Source organism: Sphaeramia orbicularis, chromosome 7 (genome assembly GCF_902148855.1).
Source record: "Sphaeramia orbicularis chromosome 7, fSphaOr1.1, whole genome shotgun sequence".
Taxonomy (NCBI): domain Eukaryota; kingdom Metazoa; phylum Chordata; class Actinopteri; order Kurtiformes; family Apogonidae; genus Sphaeramia; species Sphaeramia orbicularis.
In genome coordinates, this window is record NC_043963.1 from 23,001,009 (window position 1) to 23,022,503 (window position 21,495).

Below are 21,495 nucleotides of genomic sequence, written 5' to 3' on the forward strand. Positions count from 1 at the left end.
GAGGTCCATGAAGCATTCCTCGTTAGTGTTCAAGAGCAACAGTACTGTTTGGAAGACCAGGGTCGAGGTCCTCAGACCCTCAATAAGCACCAGAATAGAGGAGCCCGGTGACTCAAATGTGGACAGAGGGTGAATGTATATTTGTAAAAAGCACAAATCAGCATGTACACATCTTTGTTCAGTATAGATTTTTTTTAAAGAATATATTTATTAAATTTCCATTTTTCAAAACTATACAAAACAGCTCAGCCCCACAGTCAAAACAAAAATAGAGATTTACAGTCAGCATAGAGACAGATTCCCATCACATTCATATCTGTATGATATAATAAGAGTCCTTTTAAGAGCAGATGAAAGAACAAGACAGAATTGAGGACACATTTCCATCAGTTTAGTCCAAAAAGGGTTTTTTTCACATGCGGTTGAAAATGTTGATCTTAGAATGTGCCAAGCATGTCTAAAAGTCAAGTGGAATGTGCTCCAGTATTAGTTTTCTCCATCCAGAAACAGTAGGGGATTTATTAGAAGTCCAATGTAGTACACTGTAAAAAAAAAAAAAAAAAAAAAAAAAAAAAATCCTGTTGTTTTTACGGAAAAAAAACTGGCAGCTGTGGTTTCCAGAGCAATACTGTAAAAAACACATCCAACTGTAAACATATTTACAGACTAACATGTATATTTAACAGTTTAAACATGTAGATTTAACTGGTAAATGGACTGCACTTATTTAGCACATTTTCTCCACCTTCATGGTGTCCGAAGCCCTTTCCAAATCCACCAGGTCCAACTGGGAGCGATTTAGGGTTCCATGTCTTCCATGTAAACTTTGACATATGGACAGTCAGAGCCAGGATTCGAACCACCAACCCTTTGGTTATTGGACGAGCCGCTCTACCAACTCTACCAACCCATAATTTACAAATTTAAAATGTTACATTGTTAAATGTTTACTTTTTAATAACTTCTTTATATATACCTATGTATAAAAAAGCAAATAGGCCGTTATTTCAACATTATGGTCTTACAATTTAAATGGCTCCACAATGTTTTTCAATTTATAGTTTTATTTTGTAAAAATAATAGAAATACATCATTTCTACATACAAATCTGGTTTTGTTAACATACTCTTCCTGTAAAAACTACAGCTATATTTGATTCAATCGTTAACACAAAATTTTTTTCAAATAAACAACTTTGCATTGTATTACCACTTACAGCTTTTTTATGTTGCAATTCTACAACTTTTTGGTGTTAATTCTATGGTCGTTTTTTACAGTGGAATACATTCTTTCAGGCACAAATGGTTAAAATATTATACAATGTCCTATTATGTTTATTACTAATATGTTTATTTAGTAAGCCAAGGAGAAAAGATAAAGGATTAGTTCAGTACAGATTTAGCTGTTTTTCTGTTGGCTGTTATTTACTTAACCAGATGATAGTCCGTGTTTAGAAAAAAAGTCACTGTTGGGCTAGTTCTCACTTTTTACCACTAGAGTGTGTAGTGAACCACTGTAGATGGGGTCTGGTGGTCTGCCCCATCTACCCCATCTGCCCCATCTGCCCCTCGCAGCTCCGTAAATAAGAAGTGATCAATTAGACTGAAGAACCCCCATAGAACTGACTGGATGTATTATGCAGAAATATCTATTCAATAATCTTATGAAAACACAGACTGTTCAAAGCAGGAGATTGATGTACCCAGTTCTGCATGAATTAAATGTGGTACAAAGCTTAACATTACAAATATCACAACTAACAGCAAAATAGTGTGTGGAGGTAAGAAAAAAAAAAAAAAAACGACAGTGGTTGAAATATTTCCTGCAGTGTGATCTATACTCTAACATCATGTTCCAGGCTTAAATCTCTCTTACATGAAGTTACTGTCCAGACCTTTTTTCATTCATGTACAACGACATTCAAGTAAAAACACAACAGCAAACACTAACCCAACAATGGCTGAAGCATATTTTGAAGTGACCACTATCACATCCACTTGCTGCTATAAAACATTGATTCATATTTTATTTATTTATTCAATTTAACCAGGAAATATCCCATTGATATTAAGAACCTCTTTTACAAAGGAGTCCTGACCAAGATAGGCAGCTGCAAATACAACATACAATAACAGGATTATAGTTAAAACACATAGACACATTCGACAATAAATAGCTAGTTTAAAAAAAAAAAAAAAGCAGATCAAGAAAAACAAGTGCAGGTTGTGGAGTCGACCTTCAGAACTCTGTTTGGACTTAAAAGAGCTCAAAGAAATGAACTCAGTTTGTTTGCAGTTTTTCTGTAGCTGATTCCATGCATAAGCTACAGAGTAAACAAAAGCCCTTTGACCCATTTCTGTAAGAGACAAAGACAAACAAATTAAGTGACAAAATTAGAAGGAAAATAACAGTCAAAGCTTAGCAATAGCTGCAATAATAACTTTCTTGTTAAATATTTCTTTAGACCCTCATATGTCTCTGTGTTTACAGCAACAAGTTCTACAATAGGTGTATGATTTTCTGGGGTGTTCTGGTCAACATAAGCCTGCATGTTGCTTTTTTACAGAATGTACAGTATGTTCATGTTCACGGTCATGAGCAGTGTAGCCTCACTCTGAGACGATCCTATGCTCTGATCCAACAAATAAATCCCATTGCGATTAAAAACCTCAAACTGTATACGGAAATCCTGTGAATGATTCTTGACCAGATCAGAATGAAATTTATTTTAAAAGTTTTAACTCTATTGCCAACTAATAACAGCAGTAAAAGTGTTAATATTTGATATTTGCAGCCTTGAATTTCTATCAATATCAAACCTTTTGTAGCTACATATATGAGGTAAATTAGAATTGAATCAGATGAGATTTAACTGGGATGTGATTTGCTTTTTATTATGACTTACATTAACAAATGGGAATTTCCAGACTTCCAGACAGGCCATAATTTAATCATCTGTATACTTAGTGTCACAGGCAAAAATATCTGGACAACTTTACCCAAACTTTTGACACTAGACTACAAACAGAGAGACAAATACTGAGAAAAACATATTCTTCTTGGTGGAAATAACACATTAATCAGTAAATATTCTATAGATAATCTGTTGAACATCATTTTCATTCCGTTATGCATACAATTTGAGAAAATGCATCTATATTTGAATCTATACTGTGCTAACTATAATTTCATTTATTAAGTCCACTTATTTTACTTTATTCATGTTTGTATTTATTTATTTATTTTAGATGGATTGATTATTTATTTATTTATTTTACATTACAATGAGGTACACTAGGGGTTCCTAAAGTGGGGTGCACATAACCCATAGGGTACGTGGAAGAAGCCCAGGGGGTACTTGAAATTTTTTTGGGAAAAATACATTAAATAGGTCATAATGTACTGAATACAAAATAAATAATGAGAATTAATGCTGAAATATAAAACACAATAAATACATTCATTTAATAGTTTTATTGTCAATCATCTTGTTTAAGCTTTGGTAACATTTTAGGAACATTTCTATTTTATTTAAATTATTGAAAATGAGTTTATTGGAGTAGCTAAGGAATTACTGCGCTTTTCTTCTGGCTAAGATTGTTATGATTCTTGATATTTGTATTATTACAGGGTGGGGAAGCAAAATTTACAATGAACATTTAGTTGTTTTTTCTCAGCAGGCACTACGTCAATTGTTTTGAAACCAAACATATACTGATGTCATAATCATACCTAACACTATTATCCATACCTTTTCACAAACTTTTGCCCATATGAGTAATCAGGAAAGCAAACGTCAGAGTGTGTGATTTGCTGAATGCACTCGTCACACCAAAGGAGATTTCAAAAATAGTTGGAGTGTCCATAAAGACTGTTTATAATGTAAAGAAGAGAATGACTATGAGCAAAACTATTATGAGAAAGTCTGGAAGATACTATTAAAGAAGAATGGGAGAAGTTGTCACCCCAATATTTGAGGAACACTTGCACAAGTTTCAGGAAGCGTGTGAAGGCAGTTATTGAGAAAGAAGGAGGACACATAGAATAAAAACATTTTCTATGATGTAAATTTTCTTGTGGCAAATAAATTCTCATGACTTTCAATAAATTAATTGGTCATACACTGTCTTTCAATCCCTGCCTCAACATATTGTAAATTTTGCTTCCCCACTCTGTATGTATGTTTTGCTAGTGCATATATGTTAAGTTTCATTGCATGTTCAGAATAAATCACTAAATCACAATCACTAAATTATTTTTTGTTGATGAAAGGTTCATTTATTAATTAATGACCAATTTATTTATTTTTCTTATCAATGAAAGAGGGCACTTTTTAGTTTATATTTTGCACACAAAATTTACTTTAAAAATTTGTTGTTGTTTTTTTATGTATTACAGTTAAATATATATTGTTTGTTTATAAAGTTTTGAAAACATAAACAAACTCCTTTGGCACAGGAACACATGTTGCCTAATTTTTTATCAACAATCAGAAATGTTGAAATGAGAGTTGGGGGTGCTTGACTAAAAAAAATACTATATTTCGGGGGGTACTCCACTGTAAAAAGTTTTAGAACCACTGAGGTTCACCAAGTCCTCGTGCAGAAATGTTATGGGAAAAAACTAGAAGCAGCGAAAACGTCATTTCCGGTGGAATATTCTAGCGGATTTATCCTTGCGCTTTAAAAGGAAGCGCTGAAAAAGCACCGGGGAAGTTGACAGGTAAACGTGCACCCTAATATTAGGATGAGAATATAGTAGACAGAACAAACAGAAACAAGTTTGTGTTAAAAAAAAAAAAAAAAAAAAGGAAAGAAAAGAAAAGAAAGATAAATAAGCGCCGGCGTGCACGTGCAGATTTATCCTCGTCCATTATTTGATTGTTTTAGACTCTGTTTTTCTGTGGAGGAACGTTCAGGTAAGATGGGATGCACTTTGTTTCTGTTTATAGCCTTCACCTCATTATTTAAAAGATATTTTTGAGAACAGTATAGATTGAAAGAGACTGACATTTGTCAGATTATTTGGCTGTGACGCACTTGAGGGCGCGTGCCCAGATGAGAATATGAGAAGATAAGTGATGAAAGGATGTAAAGGCGAAATAAGAACCTGTTACTCTGGATCTGGTTGCGTTTCTTCATGCAAAAATGAATAAATAATAATAAAAGAAATTGGAAAAATGTAAAAAAAAAAAAAAAAAAAAAAAAAAAAAAAAAAAAAAGTAGGCTGAGAAGTGCAGGAGCATACATGAGGACGGCTGAGGATAGAGATGTGCGCATTTAGACCAACACTGAGAAAGTGGACAGGGATGCAGAGGGAGAGGAAAGATCTGGAGGAATTCTGACAACTTTTACTGATGAAAGAATGCAGGTTTTTTTTATACAAAAGAGTAGATTCGATAGACCCATAATTACCACAAAAAAATTAAATTATGCCAATGACAATAATAATTTTGATATCCATCATTTTTCTATTCTAAGCACTTTTTTTTTTCCCCCTTCAGCTTTTGTGCTTTGAGCCAGAGACAATCATGATCCTCCTGACTTCCTCCTCTGGTAGGTGCTTGTTTCTCAATCTCATCTCTTAATCTAGATTACTGTATACCTACATGAACATGGGTGCCTGAGATTAAAACCTAGATCTGCTTGGCTCAAATGGGGCCGGAAAACAGCCACTAATATGCTGAGAGAGTTTTAAAGATGCCTGAACTGGATTAAATGAGATGTAAATACTCATTTTATTAATAAATAAATAAATAAATAAATAAATAAAAATAATAATAATAGTTATAATAATGATAAATACATAACATATGGCGTAGGCAGTGAAATTGCGTAGTTGTTTCCAATCAAAGTAAATCAAGGTGCATATTTAAGATAATATATCGACAGACAATATTCTATAGATACACTGATACATATATATTTTATGACCACAGCATACAGTAAGTAATGCGTACTTTTTGGAACCAAACATAACTTTAATAGAGAACTTTTTTTGTAATTGCATCAGTATAAATCTCTGGCTTTTGTTTTATATTTGTTGGTTCATTTATTTGTAAGTAATACTCTGCTTATTATAAATTTATATAAATTATCTAATGTTTTCACCATAGTTCTTTGGAATTGTTTTCTTGTTTGTCATTTAGTCTTGTAGTCGTTACCAGGTAACATAGTAGGGTAGTTGCATAAGGGCCTTCCCATCATGCTTTGCACTCATTAGGCAGCAATCCAGAAATAGAGACCTGCTTGAAATTGACTGTGTATCTAGCACTGTCTTTATCCTCTTTTTATTAGTTATCGAGATAATGTGTTTAGAGTAAAGCAGAGATGTTCAACCGTGCAGACGTAAAAACAGATTTTGAGGCTGAAGAAATTCATTCATTCATTGAAATTATTCACTTCATTAGCGTCATAGCATAATCACCTAAGTCATATTTTTTTCAGGACATAGACATTGATGCTAAATGAAGCAGTAGTGTTAGGAGAGTAAAGTTATGCAGTTATCACAGAAGTTATCACGAAAATATGACTTTGGTAATGATTTGGTAATATGCAATGAGGCTTTGTTGATGATTGTTGAACAACAATTAAGGAAGTTATGTACATCAGATTAAATGAAAGATGTATCCACGTCAAGTGATGCCACATAATGATTTGAATGCCAGGTTGTAAAGTTTGTTACATTCCAAAATGAGAGCTAAAAAGCATGCTGTCAAGTAAAAGTGTAAGTTATTGCTGGCTTTCTGCTGTGTCTCATACACTGTTTTCTTTCAGATGAAGAGTCTCTTGAACTCGCCTGGCTTTGGAATCACAGGAAGTTCAGGGTGAAAAACACTTGAAGGGTTGCTACTGCAACATTTAAAAGTACTTAAATTTTGCAGGTCATTATCTGTACATACTGTCTTGGACAGTGCTATGACTTGAGAGAACATTATGAACTCACAAGAGATCAGGCAGGCAGAAAACAAAGATTACTTTGTTTCTTTTGATTAAAATCTGTCACTGCTGTGTGGGTGGAGTGACATACTGTAAGCAGTCGTTCCACTTTGGCTGCTTGATATATGTCTCTTACATTGTTTGTACTGAAAATTCCCTGTGTAATTATACACATTAAGTTACGATAAGATGTGCAACTAGTTGCATTTGAAACAAATATTTGGCCTTTTTTTTTGGTGAGGATACAGCCTTATACAGTCTATTATTTTAATATTAACTGCATGTCATAAACATCTGTTTAAACTACAGAAGGTGCATTTGTACATTTACCTTTATGCCACAGTCTCCGTGAAAGCTTGGATTCTGTGGTATTAATAGATGTGAAAGGGTTAGCTCTGTGAGCGCTGCTGCCATGTCCTTGTCTCAATTCAGTGTGTTTGAATTAACAGGCTAATTGATCTCATGTCTGGTATGTGTCAATACAGTAGGTCAAAATCACATCCAGTAGAAAATGGTGTGTGTGGTAGTCTCCTAAATGTTCCCCACATCAGTATTTGTGTGTATTTGACCCCTTATCAGATCACATTTGATTGCTAACCCATGCTTTCTGTTCACATATTATATTCTTTCAACATTTTATTCCTTTCCAGATATTTTCTAGATATTAAAGTTTATTGCATGTTATTGTGACCATTTTTATAGCAGTCAGAATCTGTTTGCTGTTTCTGTTTCATAAATGTAACTGCTAATAAATGTAATGAGTAGATAGTAAGACGCACTTTACTGTTGCATGCTGTAGGCTGCACACCGTGATTGAATGAATGTACAGTAACAAATGCATTTTAGTGAACTGAAAATGGATGAATGTATCGTAAGATCGATCCACGTCCAATAAACATACGTCTTGGTAAGTGATGCTTCTTTTACATAAGAAGGGAGAAACAATTTCATGGTGGTATTTTGTTTTCAATACAGTAACAAAAACACCACATATATACTAGAATACTCCAGTATAGTACAAAATGTTAGTATTTAGTAGTAGCTAATCTTCATATAGAATTAAGGCTACTTTTAATACATTTTTCCCGGGTTCCAAACCGAGGTTTGACTCAAAGTGGAATATGATAAGTAAACTGTTTTTATTCAGGCACATTCCACTGAAGTTGACTGTCATGCAAAATATACAAAGCATGATCTTTCGTTCCGATCCTCGGTCAGCCATTAAAGGTCACCCAATCATAATGAGGGATTTAGCTTTCCTTAAACCACAGCAAAGGTTACTGACAACACAAACAACTACTAACTGCTAATGGTGTGTGGTCTCAGGTTTTTTCCAGTGTACCAACAAGCTCTTTCTGAGTGATCGGGCTACAGGACTCCAGATCAAGGAGTTTGCACGTAAAAATGCAGCAAATGCACTGTCAGTTGCCAACATGGTCATGGGCATGGCCTCCATTCTCAGCAGTCTTAATGGGTGAGTGAACACAACCATTATTGGATTTCACTCTGTGCAACATTAGTCAGGCTCAGCAGCAGGATGGACACAAACTATCGGAAAAAAGTCAGTTTAGTGTTTTCACAGCCAAAATATCCTTATTGTGCTTAGAATTTAAATACATTAAGAGATGCAGTTAAATCTAAATGGTGTTCCGGGGTCAGAGTATAGAGCATGCCGGACCTAAAAGTAATAGTTTTCTCCCTGTTACAGCTAAATAAGATAGTTATTTACTTTTATTTGTCACACTGTTGGCACAAACACATTTCCAGTGGTTGTTGTCATCAATTGGCTAACCGTCAGCTCTGTTTTGTTCAGGCACCATCATGCTGCATGTTGGCTGGTTCTGATTGGCTACCTACTGGATTTGGCAGATGGAGCAGTTGCCAGGCGACTAGATGCCTGCTCTGCGCTGGGTAAGTGGAGTGTTGTGGTCAATAGCTCTTCACAGAGATAAACTTCAACTGGGGTGTTGGCAGGGCTTACTGTGCAGGCTTTTGTGTGGACCTTCTAATTTGGCTGCACAAAGTCATAAACAAAGGGAACCAGTAAAAGGAAACTGCCATTGAGTTGCTATGGATAGTCTTACAGAGTCTCCAACTCAAGAGGAACCATACATATTTTATATATAATGTCACTGGACCTTTCTTGATTGTGTCTTTTTATTTATTTTTAGTCAAACGCATATTTGTAGGTGTCAGAAATATGCATGGAATGGCATCCTGTTATGTGGTCTCAAATGGCACAAATAGCTGTTTTAAGGTTGCCTCCAATGCCCAAGTTCACATTTTTGCGCATACCCAAAATAGCTCCCAGGTGCATCACAATACATCGTTGACTGCACATTTCAGGGGGCTTTGTGTCCCGACGGGGTTTTTCTGCATGACTTTGCAGGTGGATGTTGTTGTGCCCCCCACGTATTTTGTCAAATGAACAATCACTTTCTGATTAAGCAGCCTAATTCCACAGGATCACGCTTCAATTGTCTATTTTATCCTGTTGCTTTGGGTTCTCTGCATATCTGAAATTGCTAAAATTGTTGACTCTGGGCTGTGGAATTCCACCTCGTTCATTTGAGCCGTACCCTGAATCACCTCATCCTCATCTGCTGAAAACATGCTCCATGTTCCTGAGGGATAAAGAGACGAGGCAACGGAGAATGTTGTTTATAGAATAGCTGCCCTTTGGGCTGACACTGAAATTTCCACTTTGAGATTTTTGCACATACACCCAAGCCACACCACTGTCACATGTCATTTAAGATACTGGAAAGATGAGGAATTATCTACACTGGTTTTGATGGAATCCAAAGTCCTCATTTAACTGTCTCATGCAGAATACAGCAGTGGGAAAAAGTATTTGGACACTCTTTAAATTTTACACAAATCTCAAATTTATCATGAAATATTTGTGGGAAAATCTTTCTTGTGTTTCAAAAGGTGTGGCTGCATCAGAAAGACACAAACAAATGCGTTTTTTTTTTTTAATTGTTGAATTCTGGACGGTTTCAACATGTCACGTCCTGGATGTGTTTCAAGGGGCATTATGTTACTGAAACATCCTGTTTTGACCTTGATAGAACAGAGCATGTGCAGAAGGGAGCATGCAGGTTTGGAAAATGGAAAAATACTTACTAAAGTTCAATGACCTGAGAAGGATTCTTAATGTAATAGACCGCAAATGTTTCTTTTTTGTTGTTTGTTTATTTCAAATATCAACATCTAAAGCCAGTACAACAAAGAAAAACAATATAAAAAAGAAAAGAAAAACATTCGAAAAGGAGTGGGATGAAGTTCAACTTATATACTCCTGTCCCCTTACCTTATCTTTTGACCATAAATTCACATTTCAACTCCCTAAAGTAACTTAAAGGGGTCATATTTTGCTAAACCCACTTTTACTAGTCTTTGGTACGTTTATTTGTGTATTGGGACCCTAGTAGTTCAAAAAGTTTGAATTTGAACCCTCCAGGTGCTGCAAAGCTATCTTTATATACATTTAGGCAAAAATCGAGTGGATTTCTACAACCCGTTTTAATTACTTCTTAATATGTTATGTATATAACTAGTTACATCACGTCATTTGCACATATATGGCCAAGACTTCCAACGAACATTTCTCCGAGTACGACATAATAGTTTGTCATCAGCAGCGGTTGTATTCCATACTGAAAATATGTCCAAACTTCGAGCCGATTACCTAAAATGTTCAGGTATTGGTTGTATTAATGAACACAAGTGGTTGAACAGGACAACCTGGAGGGGATGGGGCATGAAGTGGCTCATTTGCATTTAAAGGGCCAGCGCTAAAAATGATCTTTCTAGTGTCATTACTCAGAAACAGGGTTGAAGATGGAACTGTGGAATTGAATTAATGAAGAATTCAGACCCAAGCATAGCATTTACAGTTTATGTAGACCACAGGGAAATGGTTTAAAATGCATAATTCCATTTAAAAAAGCAAAATATCACTCCTTTAACAAATGTAAATAAATTCTGACTAAGCCTGCACAAAACACAGAAATGTTATAGAAATGCATGGGGTATCCAAAAACATGTTTCCACCACTGTACAATAGGACATGAGGCTGTTAGTACAGGTGATATTTGTGAGCATAACAATGTAATTCTTTCGTATATCACAGGTATTTGTGCTTATTTTTCATGTTCAGGAGCAAAGCTGGATGATTTTGCCGACTTCACAACCTTTGGGATTGCCACGTCCTTGCTGCTGAGGACACCTGACCTGCTGGACAACATCCTGTGCATGTGTTACGTCATGTCTGTGTTTGTCCGCCTCTGTTTCTTCTCAAGTGGTAAGCCCGCATAGACTATGAAGTGCTTTTGCCTGACAGTATTCGACATTTCACTCCCACTTCTTTGTATAAAGGTTATTTTGGATTAATTTTAATTCTGTCTGTAGGGATCCCATTCATGTATCGTGGTCTGCCGTGCATCTACTCTTCAGCCATTCTGGCCAGTGCGTCTCTACTGTCGGGAGGAAATATGGCTTTGCTGCGGGTAATTGCAGTGGCCATGATCCTCTTTATGATCAGCCAGAACTTCTACCCTCATGACAGAGTGCTGGAGTCCCAGGCCTGGAAGAAAGTGGTCTACGCTGGAGGTAAAGTGTCATAGGAATTGTAGCATGATTCTCATCTTTAGTCTTGAACAAAAGTAGTGAATGTAATGACTTTAACCCTGTAAAGCCTGAACCATTAAATCACGGACAGAAAATTCCAGTTCTTTGAAACTGGAGCCTTTATTGGTCCTTCTGAACAACCAACATTTTTTTTTCAAATATCAATTTCCGTGTATGAGTTTAAATTTTGTATCATATTTGATACATCGGGTCTTGATGCTCAAATATTTTTATTTTTGAACAAACAAAAACATAATATAACACAAACATGTCTAACAAATTGGTAATTCCTTTTCAAAATTGGCAAAGTTCTGCCTCCTTCCTCATTAAAGCTATACCTACTGATGTGGCATTTCTCACAGCACTTAGTAAACATTTGAACATGAACAACCCGCCTTTCTCCAAAGCCCCGCCCACTTCTCTCTGCCTGAGCTCCTACGCTCCCCTCCCCTCTCCTCTCACCTGATGTGCGCGGAGGAAGCAGAGGTGGAGGTCCGGTCCGCTTCAGTGTGTCCGCGGACCCCTCCCTCAGTAATCAGATGCATCATCCACCTGCTGCAGGCCCGCAGCCCCTGTTCCATCAGTAGACCCTGTATTTAAGGGTGTGGTCTGTGCAGTTCTGGGTCAGGGTCTTCACTGCACCATAGAGATGAGGTGTCCAGGCGACGGGTGGGCGCAGTGTGAACGCGTGGCCTCCGCAAATTTTCCGTGGACATTTGAGGTTTCATAGTCCATACATTTATCATCCTACATAATCCTACACTGTGTGACACCATGTACATGTACCTGTATGAGTCCCACGGTCATAAAAGCTGAGCTTTGTGCAGACCTGTTTAGTCCAGTACACCAGACTTCTGGACTTTTATCTCCATCCTTCATTCATCAGACTCCTGTTTGTTCCCCTAAGTTGTTGTTTCTTTTAATAAATCCGTTTTTTCCTTCCACATGCGCATTTGAGTGTTATCCATACACATAGACAGTAGACTGTGGTCAGTAACAGGAGGAGCAGCGCGAGTTAAGCGTCAGATTAAGAGGTACCCATGTAGGATGTGGAGACAGCGATAATGGATCAGATGCTGGACGACCATAATGGATGATTGACAGGAGGCTCAGCCAGGTTCGGCCAATTATTTCATTCGGACCGAATAAAATGATTGGTCAGACTTTTATCAGAAATATATGAGAATTAAACATGTTTGAGTTTCAATACCTGGTGGATTTCTTTTACATTTTAGTTTGACACACGCTTATTAGGAGCATTTTAAGATGGCAAAAGAAAAGTGTAAAAATGCCACATCATACGGTATAGCTTTAATGATGATCATGTAGTGTCCCTGGAAAGGCTTCTGGTGAACGAATTCCTCCCCCCGGTGGATTATCTGTGTATTGTATTTATCTAATTGTATACATCAGTTTTTCAAGAAAAAAAATATCACTCTGATCATGTAGAGGGCTTCAGAACTCATGTATCAAATATGATACATTTGGCATTCCAGGGTTTGTAGTTGGTACTTAAATCAATGATTCATGACAGAATTGCCTTGTGAAACTCTTAATATTTAAGAGCGAACTCACCTAAATCTGGAGGAAAAACTTTTTTCTCTCATGCCCTTGGTATTAGGGGTGTGTATTGGCAAGAATCTGGCGATACGATACAAATCACAATACTAGGATCACGATACAATATATCACGATATATCGTGATACTGTTAAAAAGGCAATTTTTTGTTTGTTTCTTTTTTTAAAATGATTATTTCCTTGAAGAATTGAATTACACGAGAAATATGCACAAATACTAAACACATTTTTATTTGATCAGAACAGGATCTAATGCTATATCACAAAATGTTCCTGTGTTAAAACTTAACTTAATTTATGTTTTACAGACATTACAGTTTAAGATCCTGTTCAAATGTTCATATTCTATCAGTTCATAACTAACATCATAACATTATTTTTGTGCAGTCCCAACAAAGGAACTAACATTATTTATTGAAGAAGTCTTAAATAATAATAAAGTATAAAGAAAAAAGAAAAACAACAAACCAAGAATGAACCTCCACAATATCTGCATTTGGATAAATACCTAAAAATATCGATACAGTACTTTTTAATATCAATACGGTATTGTGAAATGAAATATCATGTTATATTGCAGAACCAATATTTTCTTACACCACTACTTGGTATTATGTAGATTTATTTTCTATGCTGAAGTTTTAATCTGTCTAAATTACAGATATAAATATATTAATTTATTTTTCATTACTGAATCCTTAGCTTAAAGTTGAAGAGTGTACTGGAATGATGATTTCTTTTCAATATAACCAAGTAAAAGAAAGTCATTAAAATACATGATAAAAATTGGTAACTGATTAATACTATATAGCCTTATAAATAATTTACCCTTTACTAAGCCCCACCCTCTTTAGTTACCGTTGCTATGACTGCAAGCTTTGGCACTTAGCTCATCACTCTATGGGATTTTTAGTTTTATTGAAGAGCTAATCTAACCAAAACAAATAGAAAGTTCTGTGATAACACTTAATGAAATATAAAATAGAGGTTCACAGACAGGACTAGAGGAGCCGTCTTCACAATATAGTGTTAAGTCTTTAAAACCTGATGTGTCATCGCTGACACACCCTGCACAAATGCAGTTTGGATGGCTGTAACTCTTTCACTGTTTGTGCAATTGGAAAAATTCCAAAGGTTTCTGAAACCTGAGACGTTGCGCTTTATAGGCTTTTTTGGGTCATTAAGGTAATTTCAATCACGCCTGTACCAGAAGCTGGAGAAGAAGCTGCAATTTTAGCAATATTATAACATGCAGTAAATTGTAAACGATTACTAGATTTTAAAGATGTGGAAAAATGAGCAAACACACTCGCAGCATATTTTCTAACCTTTTTATAGTCAAAATTAGAAAAAAAGTCTAGGCAGACCATTTTAGGCATAGGGTTTAGAGGGTAAATGTGATCAACAAAAACTTACTAAGGTAAGATAATAAGTCCGTTGTCTGCAAACAAAAACTGTTGAGCATTTTTTAAAAAGCTGTTCTTGTTCATTTTAAATTAGTTAATTTGAGATGGAACAAATACTGCATATCGTGTAAAAGGAACATGAGAGACTAGTTTCAGTTTTTTGTCTTTTTTGCTAACAACTGTGTGCTAATGTTAAGTAATAGTTTACCTTAGAACATCTTAGAACATCAGCTTTTTATTGATATTCATTGAAGCCAAAGTGTGAAAGTAGTTCTTTCTGGTCCTTTCTATCCACGCCTGATATTCTGCAAGTATTATACATAGTTATAATTATCATTATTTCCTCTAGAATATCTATATATCTATGTCCTCATGAGACCCACCTACTCAATGGTGTTGTCTGAAGGGGACAAGAGTTTTACAGATTTACTTATATTAATTTAAAAAAAAAAAAAAACAGACCACAAAGGATATTCCATAAAAAATGTATCTGAAATAACTGTTGGGTCATGCTATTTCCAATCTAGACAGTTATTTAATGTAAAAAAGCCAAAACCTTTACTTATCCTGTGTCTCAGGAGGATATCGGACTAATTATTTTGTTACTATAATGTCATAAAACACACATTTTTAGTCAATTTATGTCTCAGTATAATCAGTAACTTCACTGACATTCAGCTGTGAGTTGCTATTAGCATCGGAAAACAACTATGACACCCTCCTCTAAACTTAAAATATCTGCTGTCGGACTATAGATTAATGATCAACTGTATATTATGTCAGTGTGTCCCTATGGAAACGTTTAGGTAACATTCTATTAAATTATGACCTTGAACTAGTAATAGAAACAGCAGTGTAATGCTTCTAGTTGATAAATTGCTAGTGTTAATCATTAAGTGACTAAATATATAGACATATCTGCAATCTCCATTTACACACTGCTTCAGCCTTCACTTGACAGATTGAGAGGTCTCCAGTGCCTCATTATAGTTCTTAATGTAGGATTGGACGGGGCTATAATACAAAAGAAATTAATCACCTAAAATATAAACTGCTATAAGCAAACTTAATTTCCCACTTTCTATATAGATTGCCTGCAAAAAAATGTTGTAATAGCCCACATTAAAAGGAAATAGTGAAATAGTTACACAATTGAGGAAAAAATTATTAGATCACCCCTTGTTTTCTTCAATTTCTTGTTCATTTTAATGCCTGGTACAACTAAAGGTACATTTATTTGGACAAATATAATGATAACAACAAAAATAGCTCATAAGAGTTTAATTTCAGAGCTGATATCTAGACATTTTCCATGTTTTCTTGATAATAACCAAAATGACTTCAGTTCGTACGTCAATATCTATGGCATTGTACTGAAAAAAAAACAGTGCTTTTAGGCATTCCATGCATACATTTCTTTTCTGGCTGTTTAAAACGGGGTACACACTTAAAGATAATCAGGCTGTTTTTGTCTCGATTTTCCCCCTTCCTGACCAAGGACAGCAAACGCCAGATTACCTTATGTTTTATAAAATTATCCTATCAGATTACCCTGAGGTCTGAGGTGTGTTAGGAATGAATTTGTCCTGATAATCGGCCCTGAAGCAGGTCAGGGCCAACAATCGTAAATATTAAATTTGTTCAATATTTACTATGAAAAATCTTCATGTGTGGGGAAAGCCGACTACTCCAGAGCAGAGTCCTGCACGGGTCCACTTTTCCAAACCTGCACCTGCCCGTACCCACATACATTAGACTTGCAACCTGACCTGACCCGACCCGTGATTAAACACATTGTCTACACAGTAACTCAATTTCAAGGGCTTTATTTTTGTCTAAAACACACGCCATCATTAAAGCTCCAGTATGCATTGCTCAGTAACATCTGTGGCTGGATGTAAACACATATGAAGCTCACTTCAAAATAAAAGAAACTGGATGTGGATCAACCACGGGAAAATTAGATGATCATCATCACTAAATGTCCTGCAAATTATTTTCATCCACAAATTTTTATTTTTTCACTTCCTTGCCCGCTACCACACGCTTTTCGTTTAATTTTACCTGGGCCCATACCCACCTTTTTTTTTTTTTTTTACCCATTCCCACATGTTTTTGCAGGTTACCTGACCCTTTTGTCCCGAGCCATGCTATGTTTCTTCTTCGTTATTTTTGTTAGTTCACGTTTGATCACACAAGATTTCTGGCTTAGAGGACTACATTCTAGATCGGTGGTGGGACAGAATTGTTATGTGTGTGGTGTGCTATGTTCAGATTATCGGACCACACCACACACCGTACGATCAAAACTGTTCAATGCCAGATTTTTTTGTCTTCATGTGTGGGATGTGTAACAGATAAAAAATCTCTTCAGATTTAGAAAATCCTTATGTGTGTACCCCGTTTTAGTCACATGACAAACACAGGAGTTAGTACTTGATTGTATAACCATTGTTTTTGAAGACTTTTGATGGTGTAATAATTTTTCTGCAACTGTAGTCAAAGGTTTAAAGTGATTTCCCACCTCCTCTGATTTTTTTTGTTTTTGGTTTATTTGTTTTTTTGTTTAATTTCAGGAGTCATCATGGTGTTCTGCTCTTCCTTCCCTCCTGCATGTGTGTACTACCTGCTGTGGTCTGTCTCCTACATTTTGTTCCCAGCATCACTTTGGAGTAGCAAGGTGTAAAGGAGTGTTGGCCTTGTGTAAAACTCCCAGTAGGTTTACCTCCGGCTCATCTGGAGTAAACTGATGTTTCCAGACTGCTGCTGCCCCCCCAATGTCACGGAGGACCCTTACTGAACAGATGAACTTTCATTCTATTTAACCTTTATTTTAATACGACACCTTGAAGCCAGTATCTGGATTTAAGAGCGTTAAGAGGGATGTGAAGGACCGGTAAGGATTAACCTTTCATGCTGTCTGATTTTTAGATGAATTTTCACTGAACGTGGTGATTGGATGAGTTGTTTTAAAAGCATAACTTTCTAAAGCCTCATCTCCAGTGTTATCTACCTATTACAACAGGGGTGGGCAACCTGTGGCTCCTGGGCCACAATTGGCTCTTGGGGCCTTTTTAAGTGGCTCCATGTGGCTTTGTCAAAAAACATGGAAACACTTCTATTGTTTTTTTTTTTTACACACATTTTGGTATTGTTTTTGCAACCATAAACTTATTCTGATGTTATGCAGTTGTAAAAATGTAACTACACTCCAAATGAATCAAAATGTAGTAGTGGTAGTAATAGTAAAACAAGACTGCTTTTTATTTTATGATACTGAAGGTGTCTGTATACTCAACACAATAATGACAAATTTCACCATTTCCTTTAGTTCTGTCATTTATTTGTAGTTCTGTAAATGCACTGAAACTTTGATTTCGGTAAAACACATAAGGATATCTTTTGGCTCCAGACAGATTTTCTTTTCTATTTTTGTCCTAAAATGGCTCTTTTGATATCAAAGGTTGCCGACCCGTGTATGACAGTATTAATTCAGTCTATTGTCTATGTTGAGGACATGTGGCAGCAGGGCATATCATAGAATCTCCTTAGAGGATAATATAAAAAGAAATTATTTCAAATGAAATATCTGCACAGTAATTGTGTTCATTTCTAATTTTGTAACCACAAGACAAAAGAATGGGTATTTTACAGTGTTGACTACAGTAAAATGGGAAACTACTGAGTGCTATTGTATGTAAGTATGGATTTTATTTAATGGATTTACAACATGATTTCCCAGATCTAAGATTTAATAGTCCACGTTCTCGATTGTTTATCGATAACAGGGTAATGGGCATTCACGCAGCACTATGAATACTCTTATGTCAACTGACATCTATTAATGTTTGTGTCAGGGCTGGGGTCCCTTCACTTTTATGGTCTTTTCAACAGTTATTGAGCAAGTCCCACTTTTTTTTCTCTCTAAGAAGTGGTGTTAATTTGTGTAGTTGCTGAATAAATCACTGAACATTATGGTACAGTTAGTTAAAATACTTTTTGAATGTAAATTCAGCTCAAAGTGAACTGACGCCAGCCCTGGCTTATGGAAACTTTCTTTTTTAGACTTTTAATTCTGTCCAAAATATGACATGTTTGATTTCCATTTCTTCTATGTGTGATTTTATTAGGTTATTATACATGTTTGCCTCTGTTTTAAGAGGCATTGCATTTTAAATGGTAAATCCACACTAGATCTGCAACACGACACAACAGCCTCTGACCACAGCTCCATCAGTTATGTCATTGCCATTGTTTTCCATCACTGTCAGAAAACCTGCAGTGACATCACTGATGGAGGTGGAGTCAGAAATGCAACATGAGTGAAAACTTGAACTCCGAGCGTTGCACTGCAGCTGCAGTTTTCTGGTGTGATTCAGTGTGGACTTACCCTTAAAGCATGACACACACCTGCTGCAAATCCTGTTTCCTGCCATCTAGTGGTTGAAACATTTCCTTTACTGCACAACTTACTGGGAAGTAAAACATTAGTGTGTTATTCTTTAACCCGGCCAGTACTCAGTCTGAGGGACATCATTTTGTTTTATAGACCAGTCCTTTTTATTGAGGGCACTGTTCTGATGTCACTCATCATGTTTAGTAGTGGGTGTTTATGCCTTTTTTGCAGAGATAATAAATAAATTGTGTGACAAATGGAAAGATTATATAGTTTTATAAGGATTTCTTTATTTGATAGCACAGAGAAAAATATTATTATATCTATTCACAGCCCCAAAAGCTACTGACTGATTCACTCCATACCTTATGAAAAGTGTCTTTCCTGTATTCAGAGGTGTCACAATGTAAGGCACGACATAGCTTACAGTTGACTTTTGTGATTTAAATGATATAAACCTTCTTGAAGCCATAACTCATAGTTTTAGGAACTTCTGAGTTATCCACATACCGCAGGCTGAACAGAGCTTCGTAAATCAAACTTCTCCTGATCTTGTCTGCTGACAATTTTGATTTAAACACACAGCTGTTAGTCGACACCGTTTATCATAACCGACGTTTTGAGGAAAACGTGGTAAAGTGCATACACAGACTGAACAGAAATCTGCTGTAGTAAATTCAGTAGTGCATTCAGCTTTCCTGTGTGGGTGTTTTGGTTTTTAAATTGTAAATTTACAGTCATGTATGCATGCCGAGAGCATTATTTTGATACAAAAACTGTACTTTGCCCAGTTATTTAAAAAGAAAAATAACAAAAAATATCTTAAAGAATAATTAGATCTGTGCTTTTAAGTCTGTACATTTTGGACAATAAAGAGTAATATAAACACTTCCAGTGTCTATAAGTGGTCATTTAAAAAGTGATGTGCTTGTTCATGCTGTAGATAAGTATAGACTAAAACTCAGAGGTGTCAAGTAATGAAGTACAAATACTTCATTACCTTACTTAAATAGAAATTTTGGTTATCTATACTTTACCGGCGTAATTATTTTTCAGCCACATTTTATTGATTTCATTTCAGCTTGTTTTCATTCCAGCTTGTTATCGTTCAAAAAAAAAAAAAAAACTATCCAAATAAATCTGTATAGAGTGAATGTCACTGTGGTTGGATGAGAAGTATAAACATACACCATTCTGACACCCTATTGGTTTGTATGAGATCCATCACACCTGACTTTTTGCTCCATTCCAATACTTCTATTCAACTAGTCATCATATCTTCTGCTCCATGAAACACATGTTAATGCTCAGTAGTGCACATATGTGGTACTTTCATACATTTGCATTAGACTAAAATGCGCTCATTTTCAGTGGGCATATATGAAACAGGTAGACTAGTGCATCCAAATGTTTCAGCATTAACATTTTAATGTAACATTATAGTCCTTATGGCCTTTAGAAAAATGTTTTTGGGGAGGTGGGGTAACTGCACTATAGGCCCCTGTGGTACCACCTAAGCCAGTGTTTTTCAACCTTGGGGTCAGGACCCCACATGGGGTTGCCTGGAATTCAAATGGGGTCGCCTGAAATTTATAGTAATTGATAAAAAAATAAATAAATAAATAAACAGCAACTTACAAATAAAAAAATATATGGTGAGTTGAGAGAGACAATCCAAATACATAAAAGACATAACAAACTGAAGCTGAAACTGAAGCACTGTGGTACTGTTTATCTTTCAAATGCTCATTGTGGTCAGTTTCAGATGCTGCAGCTCTTTCATAATTCATAGTTGGAGTTCTGGTTTGTTCAGTATTAATTGTCAGCCTTGTAAATCCAAGCTGGACTGACTGTACATATCCTGACCAAGGAAAATAAAATTCTCACTTTGTGCAGTAATCTACACCTGGCTTTTCTGCCTTTGTCCATAATAATATCCATTATATGACTTAAACGTTGTTTAAAATTAATGTTTATTTGCAACATAGTATAGAAAACTATTACATGATCAAAAACAAATAAATTTTAGCAAAAAAAAATTCTCCGTTTTGAATGTCTGAGGTTGCCAGAAATTTGTGATGTTACAATGGGGTCACGAGCCAAAAAAGTTTGGGAACCACTGACCTAAGCTTTTGTCCTAATGGCATTTTTTCCCCCTTACATTTACTTTAATACTTTAAGTAGTTTTGAAACCAGTACTTTTACACTTTTACTTGAGTAAAAAACTAGAGCTGATACTTCAACTTTTACAGAAGTCTGTTATAACCCTAGTATCTGTACTTCTATCTGATGAATGAATGGGAATACTTTTGACACCTCTGTTAAAACTTTACAGCAGGGGTGTCAAACATGCGGCCCGGGGGCCAAAACTGGCCCGCCAAAGGGTCCAATCCGGCCAGTGGGATGAATTAGTGAAATACAAAAATTGCACTGAAGATATTAACAATCAAGGATGTCAAAATAAATTGAGTTCAATTCCATCTAAAGTGGTCAGACCAGTAAAATACTATCATAATAAAGTATAAATAATGAAAACCACATA

General features: G+C 35.7%; 1 protein-coding gene across 3 annotated transcripts; it reads left to right on the top strand.

Moving 5' to 3' along the window:
* Window positions 1-4,666: 4,666 nt before the first annotated feature.
* On the top strand, window positions 4,667-19,836 carry tmem269 (transmembrane protein 269). Of its 3 annotated transcripts, none has more exons than XM_030138968.1 (7): window positions 4,667-4,722; window positions 5,504-5,555; window positions 8,265-8,412; window positions 8,752-8,849; window positions 11,104-11,247; window positions 11,355-11,555; window positions 17,134-19,836. In XM_030138968.1, exons 2-7 carry the CDS (start codon window positions 5,531-5,533, stop codon window positions 17,241-17,243), a joined length of 726 nt encoding a protein of 241 aa, XP_029994828.1. In that variant the 5' UTR covers window positions 4,667-4,722; window positions 5,504-5,530; the 3' UTR covers window positions 17,244-19,836. The 3 variants fall into 3 exon arrangements, with proteins under 3 accessions (XP_029994828.1, XP_029994827.1, XP_029994826.1); XM_030138967.1 differs by lacking the exon at window positions 4,667-4,722 and adding an exon at window positions 4,783-4,918; XM_030138966.1 differs by lacking the exon at window positions 4,667-4,722 and adding an exon at window positions 5,350-5,370.
* Window positions 19,837-21,495: the final 1,659 nt, after the last annotated feature.